General features: G+C 41.8%; 1 protein-coding gene across 3 annotated transcripts in view; it reads right to left on the bottom strand.

Annotated features, from left to right (window-relative positions):
* Positions 1 to 18,127, bottom strand: part of ZNF516 (zinc finger protein 516) — a 113,308-nt gene that overhangs the window by 53,841 nt on the left and 41,340 nt on the right. For all 3 annotated transcript variants that reach the window (XM_079983739.1, XM_079983738.1, XM_079983740.1), the window contains exon 2: positions 7,298 to 9,313. In XM_079983739.1, coding sequence (XP_079839865.1) covers positions 7,298 to 9,191 — 1,894 coding nt within the window. In that variant the 5' untranslated portion in view covers positions 9,192 to 9,313. The remainder of the gene's footprint in view (positions 1 to 7,297; positions 9,314 to 18,127) is intronic.

The raw sequence follows: 18,127 nt of genomic DNA, 5'->3' as shown, positions 1-18,127 counted from the left end.
CTGCTGAGGTAGCCCCACTGTAGCTGTAATGAAAAACCCAATATAGTCTTATTATTTGTTTCTTTAACAAGACAGACTTCTTGGGGGCTGGGAGGGGGGTCAGAGTGGCTACAAAGAGTAGTCGTGTTATATGGTGAATCCTATACCCTTCTGAATTCACTAAAACCCTAAGCATAATCCACATAAAGTTAGGAGTGCTTAAATTCCATAGATTTTCATGGGAGACTCATAAGATTTTTATTGCTTGCATGCTCTGTCTATGTGTGTCAGGGATCCCTGAGTCTTAGCATCATTCAAAATAGCAGTAATGCAGGGCTGCATTAGAAATGGAACTTTTCAAACCCAAACAATAGACAAATCATATCTCTGTCAGCCTGAAAATGCATATCTAAATTTATTTATTTAAAATATTTATCACCTCTCATTAAAATAACGCCAAGGCAGTGTACAATAAGTCAATTCAATAGAAAACAATACAGTATACAATAAATGTACTCCATCAAAAGCAACATATTACAATTATAGTATCTGGGAATACTTCAGATGGTACAGGGGGGAATTGCATATGTTTAATTAGATGCCACAAATCTGCACACTCTTCAGACCATTTTACAAAGCCCCCTAACACTAAAATGTTCAGAATTCAGTATACTGTATAGCAACCTATATTTCATTTTGTTGTTATAGATAATCTACTGAGAAATGAAGCGAAAAAGGACAAGATGACCCAGTGCACTTACTAAAACAAAGGCAAACCATAGTTAGGGCTGAATGGACGAGAGTGCAGATAGTTAGAAGAAAACTCATGATATATATATATATATATATATATATATATATATATATAACACACGTTGAAGTGTGTGTGTGTGCTTTTGTATAGAAAAATTGCAGGCAGCTGGATACGTCAGTTCCGAAATATTTTGAATATTTATTCCAGACTTGTATGCCCACAAATACATGGTGGGGAGATGTATTCCAGTCCTGGACAGAAAACTCAACTGTATTTTTAAACAAACCTACAAAGCTGTGAAATAAGAATTATGAGTTGTGCCTTGGCCAGCAACATTCTAAAACTAAAATTATGGAGTTATAGAAGATATAAATAATATGTAACAGTATGTAATTCCTAAAAGTCCATTATTTATAGCAGCCACCAAATAAAGCATTTCCCATCACCTCCAAAAATGATAAACTAGACAACCACAAATGAATGGAAGGTGTGTGTGTGTGTGTGTGTGTGTGTGAGAGAGAGAGAGAGAGAGAGAGAGAGAGAGAGACTCCTCTTCTCAATTATACATGATCTATGAATAACAGCATCAAAAGGCTGCTTCCAGATGAGTCCAGAGTTGCAACAGGACTCAAGAGAATAAGACACTTCTATGGTGTCAACTAAAGAGCCCCATATGGATGAAGGAGCTCACATGCAAACCTGCAAGTCCCACCTTAAGTAATGATTTTTCCATTGATTTCAACATGCAAGACAACTCTACTCATGCAGTTCCATTAGCTTGCACTGATCTGGCACTGACATGAAGCTTTGGATTAGAGTCAGCATATCTACTTCAACATGTTAACACACCTGAGTTAGCACATTTTGACTAACTTGAGTAATCATGTGCTACCTACATAATTAAGCCCTAAAGGCAAATGCCAACCTGAGGGAAATACAAGCTGAATTGAAACCTAGGCACATCTCCCAGTGACTCTGAATTTAACAACTACTTGTGCTGGTAGTCGTTTAAACAGACTGCGTTCCCAGTAACTCAAGTTTTACTTCTCTGGCTTTGTCCTGGACCCAATCCCAACCCCACTACAAAAAAAGCAAACAGGTCCCTAAAATGCGGTCAAGTGGTGTTAAATCTCAATAGGCAGGAAGATCAATCCTATACAGTATTCACATTACGCCAGGGAGTCAAGGAGATGTGGACCACAGCTACATGGGAAGAACAATGGATGTATTTTGAAGCCCAGGCGGGAAGACACATACAACCAAAGAGTACAAAAATGGTGATGGAAAGTTACTACAAAGGCTCAGAGTTGAGCATTGGCAAGGTAAAAAAGGACACCTTCTTCAGTATATGGTCTGTTTTTACTTATTATACAAACAAGAAAGAGCATGAAAGGTCTCAACCATCAGCTTTTGCAGGAATAGGGACCATTCCTGACTTCTTCCATTCCCTAACATTTCGGTTTTAATATCTGGTTGTTATAACTTTGAAGTATACTAAAATTAATATAGAAGATGTCATGATCCCTTCATAAAACCAAAATTGGCCGTGGTGCAATATATAGTTTTTGCCTCTCTTTCCTTCCACTTTCTTTCTTTCTCTCTGGGAATCATTTAAATGCATTGAATTGTTTGTATTGTGTTTATTAAAATTACTAGCAAAATGTTGTTGTTGTTGTTTTAAAAAAATGGTGGCAAAATGGCATACATGCACCATCATCCATACAATAAAGAGGAATCTGTTGGGTCAGGCTAATGTTCTCACCATGGCCACCCAGACACATGTGGGAAACCCACAAGTGGAACCTCAGCAAAACCTTAAGAGCATAAGAGAAAAAAAATATCCCTGGCATAATATACCCAAGGGTTACCTGCACACAGAAGGAGTCAATGAACTCACAGTGAACTATAGCTCAGGCTGGAGAGGAGGGCAAATAAAATTCAACAATTCTGACTAAAACAACACTTAAAGACCACTTTACGACCACTAAAGATTTTTCCAAACTAAGATTTTTCTAGAGATGTCAGGTGTACAGATTCAACTTATTGCATCTCTAATTACAAAATGAGTTTTCCTTTCACTGTGAAAAGGTCAACAGCTAGAAACACTTGCTTAACGAGGAAACCACAACAGCAGGTTTCACACCACAAAGCCTTATGATAAAATTAAATATGAGCAAAAAGGGGGGGGGGGAAACTGTTTGGTTAAGATGAAACAGAAATGGCAAAGGCAATGAAGGAGCAAGAAAGAGTATGAGGTGCACGTAATTAAGAGTTTACTAGCAGCCTCATACTCGGAGTTGCTCAGGAATTCTAGGAAACCCAAAAAAATCAGTGCAGTTTTGAAAAGTACAGCACACCATCTCCATTCAAAAAGATATCCAACTGTCTCCAAATTTAGAATAAAGATGTGCTTGCTGATCTCAGGAACCATCATGCAAAATTTCACCAAGATATCTTAAGGGAACGGACAAACCGCTTTCCAAAATATATAGGAGATTCAGACCAATGCATTTAATTACAATCTTAATTTGTGGTACTGTAAAATAAAACAACACACTAGCCTGTAGCACATGTAGCTCACGTGTAAGGCAACAATACAATGAGTAGGGAATCAGTACTTTTAGCTCTGCCCCTGACATTGTGTTTGCTTCATGTAAAACATAGATGCTGTTCGCGATTCTGTGTAGGAACCTCAGCGTGCAAGTTCCTGCTCAAATGAAGAGACATGTGGTAATACAGGTGTCCCAATCTTGCAAAAACTCTTGCAGGAGCTCGCTTGTCGATTCTCACACAACTGTGTGCAGCATGCGGTGGCTGCAAGAAGCAGGTGCTATGCTGAAGGTGAGGGCTCAAAGCGTGCCTCAGCTCACAACTTAGGTGGAATCTACACACATATAAAAATGGTCTGAAAATGCTTTTTTAAAAGCGTTTTTAAAAATGCATTGAATTTTCCATAAGGCTCACCATCGCCATCTAGTGTCACATTGTATACTGCACTTAAAGCACACTTAAAACGTTTTATTTGCAGCTGTATAGCTGAGTCCTTGAAGGGATGCGGGTAGCGCTGTGGGTTAAACCACAGAGCCTAGGACTTGCCAATCAGAAGGTCGGCGGTTCGAATCCCCGTGATGGGGTAAGCTCCCGTTGCTTGGTCCCTGCTCCTAGCAGTTCAGAAACACGTCAAAGTGCAAGTAGATAAATAGATACCGTTCCGGCGGGAAGGTAAACGGTGTTTCCGTATGCTGCTCTGGTTTGCCAGAAGCGGCTTAGTCATGCTGGTCACATGACCCGGAAGCTGTACGCCGGCTCCCTCAGCCAATAAAGCGAGATGAGCACCCCAACCCCAGAGTCATCTGCGACTGGACCTAATGGTCAGGGGTCCTTTTACCTTTACCTAGCTGAGTCCTTACTTAAAAGGCTACTGGTCTACACACAAGTAATATGGGCATAGGGCTTCTGAGTTTTCTGCATGCTGTAGAGTGATTTCTCTATCACCCGGCAACATGCAAAACATGAGTGCGCCCCTAACAAAGACTATAATCAAAACACATTGGGCTAAACTGAATAAATTATCAATCCGTGTGCCTCAGAGGTTCTCTCCACTCTATAACAGCAGCATTTTATCCTCTGTTTTGCCCTTAAAACGTTTTGGCAACACACAGTGTAGCTGACAAACCAATGAACCCACTATATCTCACTGAATTCCAGCTAATTCATTTGTGAAGTGAAGCCCTACATTTAAAAGAAAGAGGGAAGGGGGGGATCTATTTTGCTCATTGGTGCTTGCTTTTTCATAAGAACTGGTTCTTAAAATGATCTATGATTGTGACAGAAAGGCTTATATAAGGTAATGCCTTTCGTAGTTACATTCATTTAGTTTGGTAGAACAGGTTAGTTTAACAACTAATTTTAGCATAAATACATCATACCCTTAATTGCTGATGCTAGTAAATATGAGCTTATGCAAACAGCATGAGGCACATCAGGCAACACTAATGTTGCTACAGTTCAGAAACCACCTACTGCTGTTTTTAGTGTTTAAATCATTCTATAACCTGTGGATTCTATCCAACATCAGCCAACATGGAAGAGCAGACCTACTTCAATTAATTTAAAGGAATATAAGATTTCACAGATACAATTTAAACACATGTCTGCAAATGGTGGGTGATACATGTGCACTCCTCAAGGGTTCTGATTGATTTCTGTTCTTTATTAACCTTAGTTTTAAAAGCAAACCATGGTTTATTGTACACAAGCAGCATGCTGGTGCGTACCATTGAAAAGTTCTTACTCTGCTCCTCTCTTTTTCCTGCTACCACCACCCTGCTGGATGACAAACCAGCATGTTGCGCCACATGAACACAGCTCGTGCTTTGCTTTCTCCAACAAATCACAAGCACAAACCTTGGTTATCACTTGTGGCTTGCTTTGGAGAAAAACAAAACAGTAGGACAAGTTTTTGAACACCGTGACAAGCCAGACTCTGGCGAGGAGTAGAACTTTTTGGCAGCATGCACCAGCATGCTGTTCATTCACATTAAAGCACAGTTCGTTTATAATTAAGGTTTAATTTGGCATGTGAACCAGGCCAATGTGTGAATTGCTCTTCAATATAGCGACAGTTAGTGTTATATAAATTTCGTTCTGAACTGTGCAGATTACTACTACAACGAAGCTCCTAACAGCAGGCTAAAACTCTCAAAACTCTAATCAGCCAACTCTCAGGGGACAAAAATGTCAGTAGGAAAGCACTGTTTAACCAAAAACAAAAATATAAACAACTTGTAGGAAAGAAATTCTCTTAGAATCTAAGAGAGCCTTATAAACAAAGAGAAATAAACAATGCAAAATAATAAAACAACATTGTACAAAAGCAGCCACAGTAGTGTTTCTTCAAATATTTACATTGCTTCTATTTGGAGAATAACTTGTTCCATTTAACCAGAATCAGACTCTGAGGACTACAGTAATCCAGAGAGATTAATTACATCCTTTCAAGTTTTTCAAACAACTTTTGAAGGCACAGTACCGAGAGAGAGAGAGAGAGAGAGAGAGAGAGAGAGAGAGAGAGAAGAATGCACACTTCTCTCATTGATAATTGTTAGGCAATCTGAGTGCTTTAGGTTACATCAGCAAAACAGGACTGCCACCAATTATTGAATCAAGAAGAGTATTGCATAAATGGGAACAAGATATCCTGTATGTGGTGATACACATTAACTGATAACAAAGACCATGATATCGTTCAGAGGCACTGGTATCCTAAATATGCTTCCTAAATCTTTTGACATAAATGAAACTGGATTCAAACCAACACTTCTAAGAAGCTAATGATACACTGCAACAGCACAACCCATTTGGTATAATGATAGCAGTGTTGAATGCCTATTAAAGGGGTGCTCTAAAATGGAATCATGGACACATATTCCCACCTCCCTTTTCTATATTTTAACTACTCTTTATTTTTTAAAGGAAACAACTCAGGGTTTCTGCCATCATGTCCATTTAGTTCATTAAAAAAATAAAAACCAGGCAAATTCAACAAAGGCATGTTACAATTTCCTGTGTAAGATTTACATATGACTGATTCTACGGGCAAGAATTAATGCCATGGTTTCTTAGCACAGTCAAAGTAGCTACTACATAGTGGCTTCAAATCATGGATTTGCAAGCAAGATGCAGAAGCTAAACTGCAAATGAGAAGAGAGAAGGATCAGCATGCCCCCATTCCAGCTACTTGTCATTCCCTATGGTTGGAAACCATCCCATGTTACGTTGAGGATTCAAGAATAATTATTCCAAATCAGGAACCTTGGTATGTTTAATCATATACAAGGTCCTTTTCAGAGACACACACAGCAGTGCTGGTGCAGTTCAATGCACCAGGCAGGATAAGTAGCTGTGTGGGTGGGGCCAGTTAGACAGGTCTTTCTCACCCAATTCACATCTCACCGAGAGGGACTGTGCTCATCTGGTGGGAAAGATCTACTGAAATGACCTTCTCTGTTTTTTAATTTATGGATGACTTGTGCATGTTCCCCAGCAGCCTGGAATCACACTGAATGCAAGTGGTTCCCACACTGCTCTCTGTGGGTATGTTTGTTGAATTTGAAGGCGGCCATTTAAAGGCATTGGAGGTTGGAGTCAGACTACGTTAGGCACACCTAAATCAAATGTAGCTTACATTAATCATGACTAACATTCCACAATGTTCCCACATTTCATCAGGACCTAGGTTCAACTAATTTAATCTGGATAGAGCTTCCATCAGCCCCAGCCAGCATGGCCAAAGGGAAGGGATGATATGATATGGGTGGCTGTCTTTCATGGATGCTTTAGCTGAGATTCCTGAGATTAGTTAGACTAAATCCCTTGGTGTACCTTCTGACTCTACAATTCTATGATTCCATGAGTTGCAGTCCAGCAACAACTCTGAGGGATACTCAGTGTTTCCTACTTTACCTGTCAAAGGTACTTGAACAGCTCTTCTAGCATTGCAAGAAAGGAAGCAAAATAACAAAATGGGGAAAGGAAGTTGTTAAAAAAGTTGCAGACACTTACGTGGGGGTGGCTCTTGCATTCCTTCCTCTGAACTATCCTCGGGCCCCTCCTCGCCCACTCCAGAGGTGACTGAATCATCTGGGCCAGAAGCAGAACTTGGTGTGCTCGGTCCACTGGCAGACCCAGAGTCGCCATCCTCACTATTTGATCTATACCGATCTTGCTGAGCGGCCGCCACCCCTTCACTGCAGCTTCTGCGGTCTTTCCTGTGCACACGGGAATGAAGTACCATTTGGTGATAGGTGCGGAAGATCTTGCCACACTCAAAGCACTCTGTGGACTTGTTCTGAGACACTCTTCTGCTCTGGCGCGAGGACGGCCTATACTCCAGGTCTTCTTGGCTAAGCATGCAGCTGTCTCCCGACTGCACATGGCTGCTTTTTTCCGAACGCCCACTAGTACAATTCTTCTTTTTCGGAATGCTGGACGAGCTGGAGGAGTCCTGCTCTTGTTTGCGCTTCTCTTGGCTGACGAGAATATATTCCCTTTTGTCCCTGTCGTAAGTGACGTCAGCATCCGCCAGGACTTCGTCCCATCCTAAATACTTCACGTACTCAGAAGGCTCTGCAACTTTCCCTTTGGTAGCCAGATGCCAAGCCTGGTAACTGTTGACTGGATCCAGCTCAGCTACTCTTTTTCCTGAATGGCCCCTTGGAGTGCCATCAGTCCCTACAGATGGCCTTAGTTTCAGATACTGGAAGAAAAACTGCTTTGCAACAGGGGGGTCCCCGTCAACTAGCCTATCAACTCTATGTTCACTGCGGGCTCCTTGAGACTTGCAGTGTACAGAATTGTGTGCTTTTAGGCTTTCCATATTTGTAAACAGGTTTCCACACTTTGTACAAATTTCATACAGGGACAAACCAGTCACAATCATCTCTTCTTGAACGACATCATTAATAGTGGCTATAGGCTCCGAATCGTTTTTTGGCTTGTTTTTGCTCCCAGATTTTGGGCCATGGGATTTCATGTGGTTTTTGAGAAACCAGGGCTCTTTAAATTTCCTGCCACAGATGTGGCATCCGTGGTCAAACGACCCTCTATGCTTTTTCATGTGAGCTTTGAGGAACCAGGTTTGACTAAAAGCCTGCCCACAGACTTCGCAAGGAAACTCTCCTGCACTCGACTCAGCCTTGCAGTTCTCGGCATTGTACGTTTCCCCGTTTGGAATCTGAGTGGTGATGTGGTCTCTTTCTATGTGGTTTAGCAGAGTCTCCTCTCTTAATGTCATGTAGTTGCACAGCCTGCATTTGAAAGGTTTGTGGACCTGATGTATGTGCTGCTCCAACTCTTTCTTACCTTCAAACTTGTTTTTGCAGAAGGTACATGGAAAAGTACATAACTTAACGTCTTCTCCAACTGGTGCTTCTACTGAGGACTCCTTTCTGCTGCTCCGGAGCAAGATCTTGCCTTCTTCTTTGGGAGTTTCTCCGTTCAATATCTTGTTGCAGGCAGAGGTGCTTTTGGTAGGGCTAGTGCAGCCATCAAGGCCTTCGGATACTCTCATCTCACTGAGCTGTGCTTCTCCTCCCATCTCCACTTCATTCCCCTGACTAATAGTGCCTGTCCTGTGACTCCGGATGTGAATCTTCAAGTTGCCCTTTTGGGAAGCTCTGTGGTCACAATAAGGACACTTGTATGGCTTCTCCCCTGTGTGCTTCCTCATGTGCTGCGAGAGTGAGCTCTGGAAAGGAAAACTTTTGCCACAGATGCAGCAGCTGTGCAGCACAGACTTGTTTGCATTCATATCACTCTTGTTCATCTTGTGAGGACTGGAGGCTCTTCGTAATTCCATGTTTGCGCTTATGCTACAATCCATCTGCACCGCAGAAGCATCAGTCAAAAGGGCAGAACCCTGTTCCGGGCTGGGAAATTGGGTTGCTTTCTCAATCATGCATTCCTGCTGATGGAACCTTTATCTCTTCATTCTCCTATTTGGGTTTTCTTCCAGCTGCTTGAAAGCATTTGGGATACAAACATTCATTGGCGTTTCTTGAGTCAAATAGCAAGCAGGACCTGGAACCAAAACAGAAAACAGGACACAGCATTACTAAATGCAAAGCATTTCATTTCCTTTTGCTCCCTTTGTAATAGCCCCCGTTAATATTTTCTTGCCATCTTGACCAAAATGTTACATTTTCACCAGTCTGCAGAAAGTCTGACTTTGCATTGAATATTGTCATTCACAAACTGAATGTTCAGTAGAGGATTTACACAAGCATACTTCCATAGTAGTTGCAGACATGGGCAAATAGAGTATCTGTAAGTTTACTAAAAATAAGAATATAAGTATAAAAAAACCGTACTTTTTCTTTCCAGCCCAAACAAAAGTGTGTGTGTACATAATTTCGAGTGAATAAGCCCTTTCTCGAAGGAGCTGTAATATTTTAAGTCTGTGGCTTTATGGACATGTATAATTTAATGAAAAACAGCCAAACGTTTGTTTGCCTAGAGATAAAGGGTTTTTGTAGAGTGCAGCACTCTATCCCGGTTGACGGTAACTTAAGCATAGCTGCTGAATGGAGACAGCAAAGAGTACATCGAATTTTTGTTAAAGCAACCATGCAATTCAATAAGATTTTTATACAGGCCAATTAAAATTAACAGTAACAGTAATATCTTATTTAGGCAAATGTTAATGTAGACTTGGAAATCTTTACTAATACCAAGAAGGATCCATGGAGCATTCAACAAAACAGGGTTAAACTGTTTTAGGCTGAAATCCTTCTACATTAAAGATAGTTATTTTAAACTGAATTCAACAGGAGCAAAATGTTGTATTTTCTGTAAAAGTTATTGAAGGGTAGAGATGCCTTAACTTCTGCAGTGCTCATACAGACTGGAGGCCTGCACACACTTCGGCTGCTTAAATCCCATTGCACGGGATGACAAGGATACTTGTACTACCTTCTGAGCATAAGTATAATCATGTAAAGCCAAGTTTTGTAAGGATATCTTGACATTCTGTTGTGCTTTTTAAGAAAAAATGAGCCCTTCTCTTTGCTGGTGAAGAGACATCCTGTTCTATTATATTACAGTCACCAAGTTATTAACATGAATGTGTGAACAGTGCAATGCATCCAAAAGATTTTAAGATTGGTTAATCATAGAATCATAGAGTTGGAAGAGACCACAAGGGCCATCGAGTCCAACCCCCTGCCAAGCAGGAAACACCATCAGAGCACTCCTGACATATGGTTGTCAAGCCTCTGCTTAAAGACCTCCAAAGAAGGAGACTCCACCACACTCCTTGGCAGCAAATTCCACTGTCGAACAGCTCTTACTGTCAGGAAGTTCTTCCTAATGTTTAGGTGGAATCTTTTTTCTTGTAGTTTGGAACCATTGCTCCGTGTCCGCTTCTCTGGAGCAGCAGAAAACAACCTTTCTCCCTCCTCTATGTGACATCCTTTTATATATTTGAACATGGCTATCATATCACCCCTTAACCTCCTCTTCTCCAGGCTAAACATGCCCAGCTCCCTTAGCCGTTCTTCATAAGGCATCGTTTCCAGGCCTTTGACCATTTTGGTTGCCCTCCTCTGGACACGTTCCAGTTTGTCAGTGTCCTTCTTGAACTGTGGTGCCCAGAACTGGACACAGTACTCCAGGTGAGGTCTGACCAGAGCAGAATACAGTGGCACTATTACTTCCCTTGATCTAGATGCAATACTCCTATTGATGCAGCCCAGAATTGCATTGGCTTTTTTAGCTGCCGCGTCACACTGTTGGCTCATGTCAAGTTTGTGGTCAACCAAGACTCCTAGATCCTTTTCACATGTACTGCTCTCAAGCCAGGTGTCACCCATCTTGTATTTGTGCCTCTCATTTTTTTTGCCCAAGTGCAATACTTTACATTTCTCCCTATTAAAATTCATCTTGTTTGTTTTGGCCCAGTTCTCTAATCTGTCAAGGTTGTTTTGAAGTGTGATCCTGTCCTCTGGGGTGTTAGCCACCCCTCCCAGTTTGGTGTCATCTGCAAATTTGATCAGGATGCCCTTGAGTCCATCATCCAAGTCGTTGATAAAGATGTTGAATAAGACCGGGCCCAAGACAGAACCCTGTGGCACCCCACTAGTCACTCTTCTCCAGGATGAAGAGGAACCATTGATGAGCACCCTTTGGGTTCGGTCAGCCAGCTAGTTACAAATCCACTGAGTGGTAGCATAGTCAAGACCGCATTTTACCAGCTTCTTTACAAGAATATCATGGGGCACCTTGTCAAATGCCTTGCTGAAATCAAGGTAGGCTACATCCACTGTGTTCCCTTCATCTACCAGGCTTGTAATTCTGTCAAAAAACGAGATCAGGTTAGTCTGACATGACTTATTTTTCAGAAATCCATGCTGACTATTGGTGATCACAGCATTCCTTTCTAGGTGCTCACAGACTGTTTGCTTAATGATCTGCTCCAGAATCTTCCTTGGTATTGATGTCAGACTGACTGGGCGGTAATTATTTGGGTCCTCTCCTTTCCCCCTTTTGAAAATAGGGACAACATTTGCCCTCCAGTCTGCTGGGACTTCGCCTGTTCTCCAGGAATTCTTAAAGGTGCCTGCCAGTGGTTCTGAGATCACATCTGCCAGTTCTTTTAATACTCTTGGATGCAGTTCATCTGGCCCTGGAGACTTTTAATACATCTAAACTAGCCAAGTATTCTTGTACTATCTCCTTAGTTATTCTGGGCTATGTTTCCTCTGCTGAATCATTTGCTCCAAATTCTTCAGGTCGGGCATTGTTTTCTTTATCGGAGAAGACTGAGGCAAAGAAGGCATTGAGGAGTTCAGCCCATTCTGTGTCCCCTGTTTGCATTTTACCAGCTTCTCCTCTGAGTGACCCCACTGTTTCTTTGTTCTTCCTTTTGCTACGAACATACCCATAAAAGCCTTTTTTGATGCTTTTAACCTCTCTAGCAAGCCTGAGTTCATTCTGTGCTTTAGCTTTTCTGACTTTGTGTCTACACGTGCTGGCTATTTGTTTGAATTCCTCTGTGGTGGTTTCCCCCCTTTTCCATTTTTTGTACACATCCTTTTTAAATCTTAACTCAGTTAAAAGTTCTTTAGATAGCCACCCTGGCTTCTTTAGGCACCTTCCATGTTTCCGTCTCATTGGTATTGCCTGAAGTTGTGCTTTTACTATCTCCCTCTTAACAAACTCCCAGCCATCATGAACTCCCTTTCCTTTTAGTATTACTGTCCATGGGATCTCACCCAGCACTTCCCTAAGTTTTATGAAGTCGGCTTTCTTAAAGTCAAGAGTCCTAGTATGCTTGGCTGCTCCTTTCTGCTGTATAGTAAACTTCAGAAGAGCATGATCACTCGCGCCTAATGATCCTTCCACTTCTACCCCACTAACCAGGTCATCAACATTGGTTAGGACCAGATCTAAAATGGCTGTTCCTCTTGTTGCTTCTCCCACTTTCTGGACAATGAAGTTGTCTGCAAGGCCAGTGAGGAATCTGTTTGACCTTATGCTCTTGGCTGAGTTTGACATCCAGCAAATATCCGGGTAATTGAAGTCCCCCATTACTACTATCTCCCTTCCTTTTGCATGCTTGGCCATCTGTTCCAGGAAGGCATCATCTATGTCCTCCGTTTGGCTTGGGGATCTATAGTAAACTCCCACAATGAGGTCACTGTTATTCTTCTCTCCCTTAATGTTGACCCAAATGCTCTCACTTTGGCTTTGAGGTTCTAAATCTTGGATCTCTTCACAGGTATACACATCTCTTCACAGGTATACACATCCCTGACATATAACACCACTCCTCCTCCTTTCTTGTCTGGTCTGTTTCTCTGAAATAGATTGTATCCCTCCATTATTACATTCCAATCGTGGGACTTACCCCACCAGGTTTCAGTGATGCCTATTATGTCATATTTAGTTTGCTGTACCAAGAGCTCAAGCTCATCTTGTTTATTTCCCATGCTTTGCGCATTAGTGTACAGACATTGAAGTCCATTAATCATTCCCCCGTGTCTCTTATTTAAGGATTTTTTCCTCCCACCACTAGGTCTGCGTACTGTTTGCTCCATTTGGTCTATGACATTTGGATGATCATCTTCATCAATTGATAGACTCCTACCTTCAGGAGCACTGTCTCCCTCCCCCACATTAGTCAGTTTAAAGCTCTCCTGATGAGGTTTCTCAGATTTTTGGCAAAAACATTCCTCCCAACCGTTGTGAGGTACAGCCCATCGCTTGCCAGAAGTCCATCTTCAAGAAACTGTAGTCCGTGATCTAAGAATCCAAACCGTTCCTGTTTACACCATTTGCAAAGCCAGCTGTTCACTTCCACTATTTTTCCCTCTCTCCCTGGGCCACGTTGTTCAACTGGGAGGACAGATGAGATGACAATTTGTGCATTTAATTGCTTCAATTTCCTGCCCAGAGCCTCGTAGTCTCTTTTGATCTTCTGGAGGCTATTGCTTGCAGTGTCATTGGTTCCCACATGAACCAAGAGGAAGGGGTATTTGTCAGTGGGTTTTATGATTCCTTGCAGTCGTTCAGTTACATCTTGGATCTTAGCCCCGGGGAGACAGCACACTTCCCGAGACATCTTGTCAGGCCCACAGATCACTGCTTCTGTTCCCCTCAGTAGGGAATCCCCTATCACCACTACACGCCTCCTCTTAGGTCTGGTCGTGGTTCTTCCGTGAGCTGTCCGTTCCAAGGTCGCCTGCACATTCCCTGAGGACTGACTTTGCTGCTCGTCTTCATATACCTGATCGACTGTAACGAGGGAGAGATCCTCAAATGGAGTCTGCTCTTCGTCTTCCATGCTGGGGAGAGGACCTCAAAGCGATTGTGTATTTCTAAACAATCAGAGCGAACCCTGGGCCTCCTACTTCCTTGAGTCACATTTCTCCATATATCTGGCTCCTGTGTTGGTGAACTAGCCTCCTTCTCAGGGGAGTCCCCTGTCTCCTCCTTGGTGGAGACGGTGTGCTCTGTTGCTTCCAAGAAGAGCTCTAGCTCTCTAATTCTTTGGAGCATAGCTACACGTTCCTCCAGTTGATGGACTTTGTCTTCTAAGAGGGCAATCAACATGCAATTGCTGCAGGTAAAGCTGCCTGCAACCTTTGGCAAGATGGCAAACATTGCGCAGGAACCGCAGGCGACTGCAGCTGTTCCCTCACCCTCCATCTTGAGAACGTGTCGTTGGGGGTGACTACAGCGGTCCTCCATCATAAAAAGTGTGAAGACAGGACAAATAACTCCCCCTATAAAAACCTAGGTCTCCCCCCAACAAACGTTTGAGACTAGCTCCCCTAAATCTAAAAGATGGATCAAATTGCACGCGCCACTAGGCGCGCGCCGCTGCCCTGCAAGCTCTGATAAGCTCCTCCCACAGCTAATAACCTACCTCAACAGAAACCCTGCCCCCTCTGACCTTTGCACATGGAGAGCAGCTAATCAGCCACAAGAAACACACACACAAGAAAACCCTTTTTGCTCCTTCTTCAGCTGCTGCCCTGCAAGCTCTGATGAAGTATCCAGGAAGAGAGAGTTGCAAATTTATGATCAGCCAGGGCTGGCACCAGCACCTTGTGTCCTTCGACAGGTGACAGAGTCTTCAAATCCAATCAGAACCCAATGCTAATGTCCATCCTGGACCCCATTTAAAAACACCATAAATGTTTTCTGCATGGTGTTTGGGCTTCCTCAAACCTGCACCTAATTCTAGAATCAGACATAAAGAATACCACTTGCAAATTTTGACCATATTCCACTTCTAGTAAAGACTCCATTATTAAGATGGTCTCATGAATATCTCTTCCTACATTACCCAGTTCTACGCAATGCTGAATAGCAGTGGACAAAAACTACCGCTCCATTCAGTAGCGATAACTAATCTACTGCAGCAAGTTATCCAAAGCAGAATGTTTTCCCAGTTGTTGAACTAGATCAAGTTCTGGTTGTTCTGGTTTATACGTACAGCATATCTTATTGGTGGCAACCTCCTTTTCTTCAGAATATGGAATAAATTTAGTTTTGCCTTTAAAAAGTTGACCTAGCAACCACAGCTCACCACACCCACTCCTTTACCCCATCAACACTTAAGCATGCATTTCGTTAAAAGAAACGGTGAATACACCCAATCTGTTTCACTTACTTAAATATATTCTCATATATAAACATATGAAGAACCTAGGCTTTCATTATTTCAACAGCAGCTTAGCCATGCACCCTTGGCCTTGAAAGAACATCTGCTCAGACAGGGGACTCAAGCAATGAAGCAAGTTTAAAAATAAACTTTCAGTTCTGATAGATATGAAAATTTAACATTTTGCACGGCAATCCTCTCAACCACCGCACAAGAGGAACACCCAGAATGCTCTGAACAGTTCAAAAAACTGAAATGCACTTTTGAAGCTGCGATCATTCACATGCCTATTTAGAAATACATTGCACTGAACCCAATAGGACCTATATTACACGACTGATATGGCTGTCCTCAGCCTCTCTAGTGCGCCTATGGCTGCCCTAGAATTGAATCCCAGACCTTGATATTCCACTTCAAACCATCTTTTGCAGTGCCCCTTTCTCATCACCAAAGGCAGTTCACATTATCGGGGAAATAGAAAATGATGTACTGTAAAACTCTAACACTTAACACATTTGGAATACCTAATCCTTACCTCCTTGCTCTGACAAAAATCCTGCAGCAAGGCTCTTCTTTCCTTCTGTTGCGGACAACTTAATTCACTGTTATACTGCTTACTTCCAAAGGGAACACAACTGTTCAGTAACACTGGAGCAGCTAAATGCACAGGGGCGGGGAAGGGGTGCCTGTCTTTAAATAGTAAGCATATCCTTGAATTCACAGGAAACCCTAGCAACCTGCGTTCTTCCAAGTAAATGCAGGCAATAGGAAAAAAGTCAGCATGACATTGCCTTGATTTTCTTTTCCCCAAACCATTGGAACAAAAATAGTGGCAGTTTAAAATATACATATATAGAAAACGGACAACAAAATGTGTTTTGTTACTTATAGCCACAACTGAAGCATAAGTTGTCAAAACAGAGAGGTAGAAGTGAAAAATGAAAAGGAGAGAATGCTACAAATAAATAAGAGGGATTGTGCTCTTTAAACTGAAGTTACTTCTGTTTCCAGTGTTACTGAAGTAGGTGTTTTCTTTTTAATTAATGTATCCTGTTTTACACTTTGGGATACATCCTTTTCAGATTTGCAGCTATTAACCCTGCATCCTTACTCTGAAAATCCTTTCCTGTGGCATTTTCTGACTCACTCGCTCTCCCTTCTCTGTTCTAATGATATTTTGAATGGGCTCTAAACCTCTGGAGAACATACCGGTAATTTAAGCTGTTCTGAAACAGCACCAAAGACAATAACCCCAAAGAAGAGACAAAGCACACCAACAAGCACCTATATGAAGCAGATGCAGCCTCCTGGCCATGGAATATCTACAATAAGGGAAAGCAAGAAAAGAACAACAGTGATACGTCCAATAAAGCAGCTTATTTAGCATTTTCTAAAGGAGATCCATCTGAAGAGGGTGTTCTTGTGCACTTCTACAGGGTATTCTGAGAAACACAGACCCGTCCCCCACTCAGGACATATTTTGCGCTTCAGTATACTGGTCCTGTTTGTCCTCCCAGGGACAAAGAAATGTATTTTATTGGCTACACTGTAGCACTATAAGGAATGAATTAAAATACATCATTAACATCCTGGTCCAGCTTATCTTACTACCAGGACAAAGAGGCTATTCTTTGAACAAATGGGAAGAGGAGGGGAACTCATAACAACAATGAAGCACTCCTTGCCCTAAAAACCGCTGTTACAAGATCAACAATTATAAGCTTATATTCTGCAGATTTGGGTCCCAAAGAGCTGTATGAAGTGATGCATTCTCTAAATGGGAGAGTAAGTACCATTGATGACAAGGCCTTGGGGCTTCTGCTGTTCTCAGACCAATCAATAATCCATTATGTCCAAACTACATTTCCACTCTAATATGAAGAATAAAAGGACAGCCAATATTAGCAGTTATTTCATGTACAGGAGGGAAAAATCAATGAAACAGAACACACAAAAATGCTACCATCACAAGGTTGAAATGAATGGTCACACATGGCATTGACAAAACTGTTTACAGTACCCCTTTACCAACCCCCTTTATTTCTGCGTGAACATATTTTGCACACATGTGCTCTCACACTCAACACACAGACACCCCACCTAATGAAATAGGGCTTTCCAAATTAGTGCCTTACCATAATTGCAGGACAAAGGACAAGCACATCACATTTTCAAGTGGAGAAAACACAATTCTCCTTTTCATTTAATGTCTTTGTTTCTCTGAGCAAGTCACAAATCTCAAACATCATATCCCAATTGCGGTTAGCGGTATGATCAAATCTTCAAAACACAATCTGATCTCATCAAACATAGTATGCATCCATCGTTTTCTGGCATACAATGACACAAATAAACTATTCTTTCTTTTGTCAACATAGCTTTTTAAGTTATCAAATGGGAGCAAGACAAGTAGTAGAAAATCATCTAAATAAAGAATATTTAATCATTAGATGAAAAATATTATTGCTTAAGAGCATATAGTGTATTTCTGGTAATATAAAGATTAGTAGCTGAAGCTGACCTCATATGCAAAGAGGTCGGGGACAGGATGTTATTGTTGGTAAGATTAAGAAAACTAATCAGCGAACATGAGTAGGTATGGAGGTTTTGCCAGAGATATTTTGATTTTAGAATGCTAATATGTAAGTTGCTATTGGCAACTTTAGACTAAGGAGAAACTGAGTGGCAACAGGTAAGAGTAGCTTAAGGAGAATGTGAGAAAAATG

This window comes from Podarcis cretensis (assembly GCF_951804945.1).
Source record: "Podarcis cretensis genome assembly, chromosome: 7".
Taxonomy (NCBI): domain Eukaryota; kingdom Metazoa; phylum Chordata; class Lepidosauria; order Squamata; family Lacertidae; genus Podarcis; species Podarcis cretensis.
The sequence above is the reverse complement of the archived record's forward strand: the minus strand, read 5'-3'. Positions and strand labels throughout refer to the sequence as shown.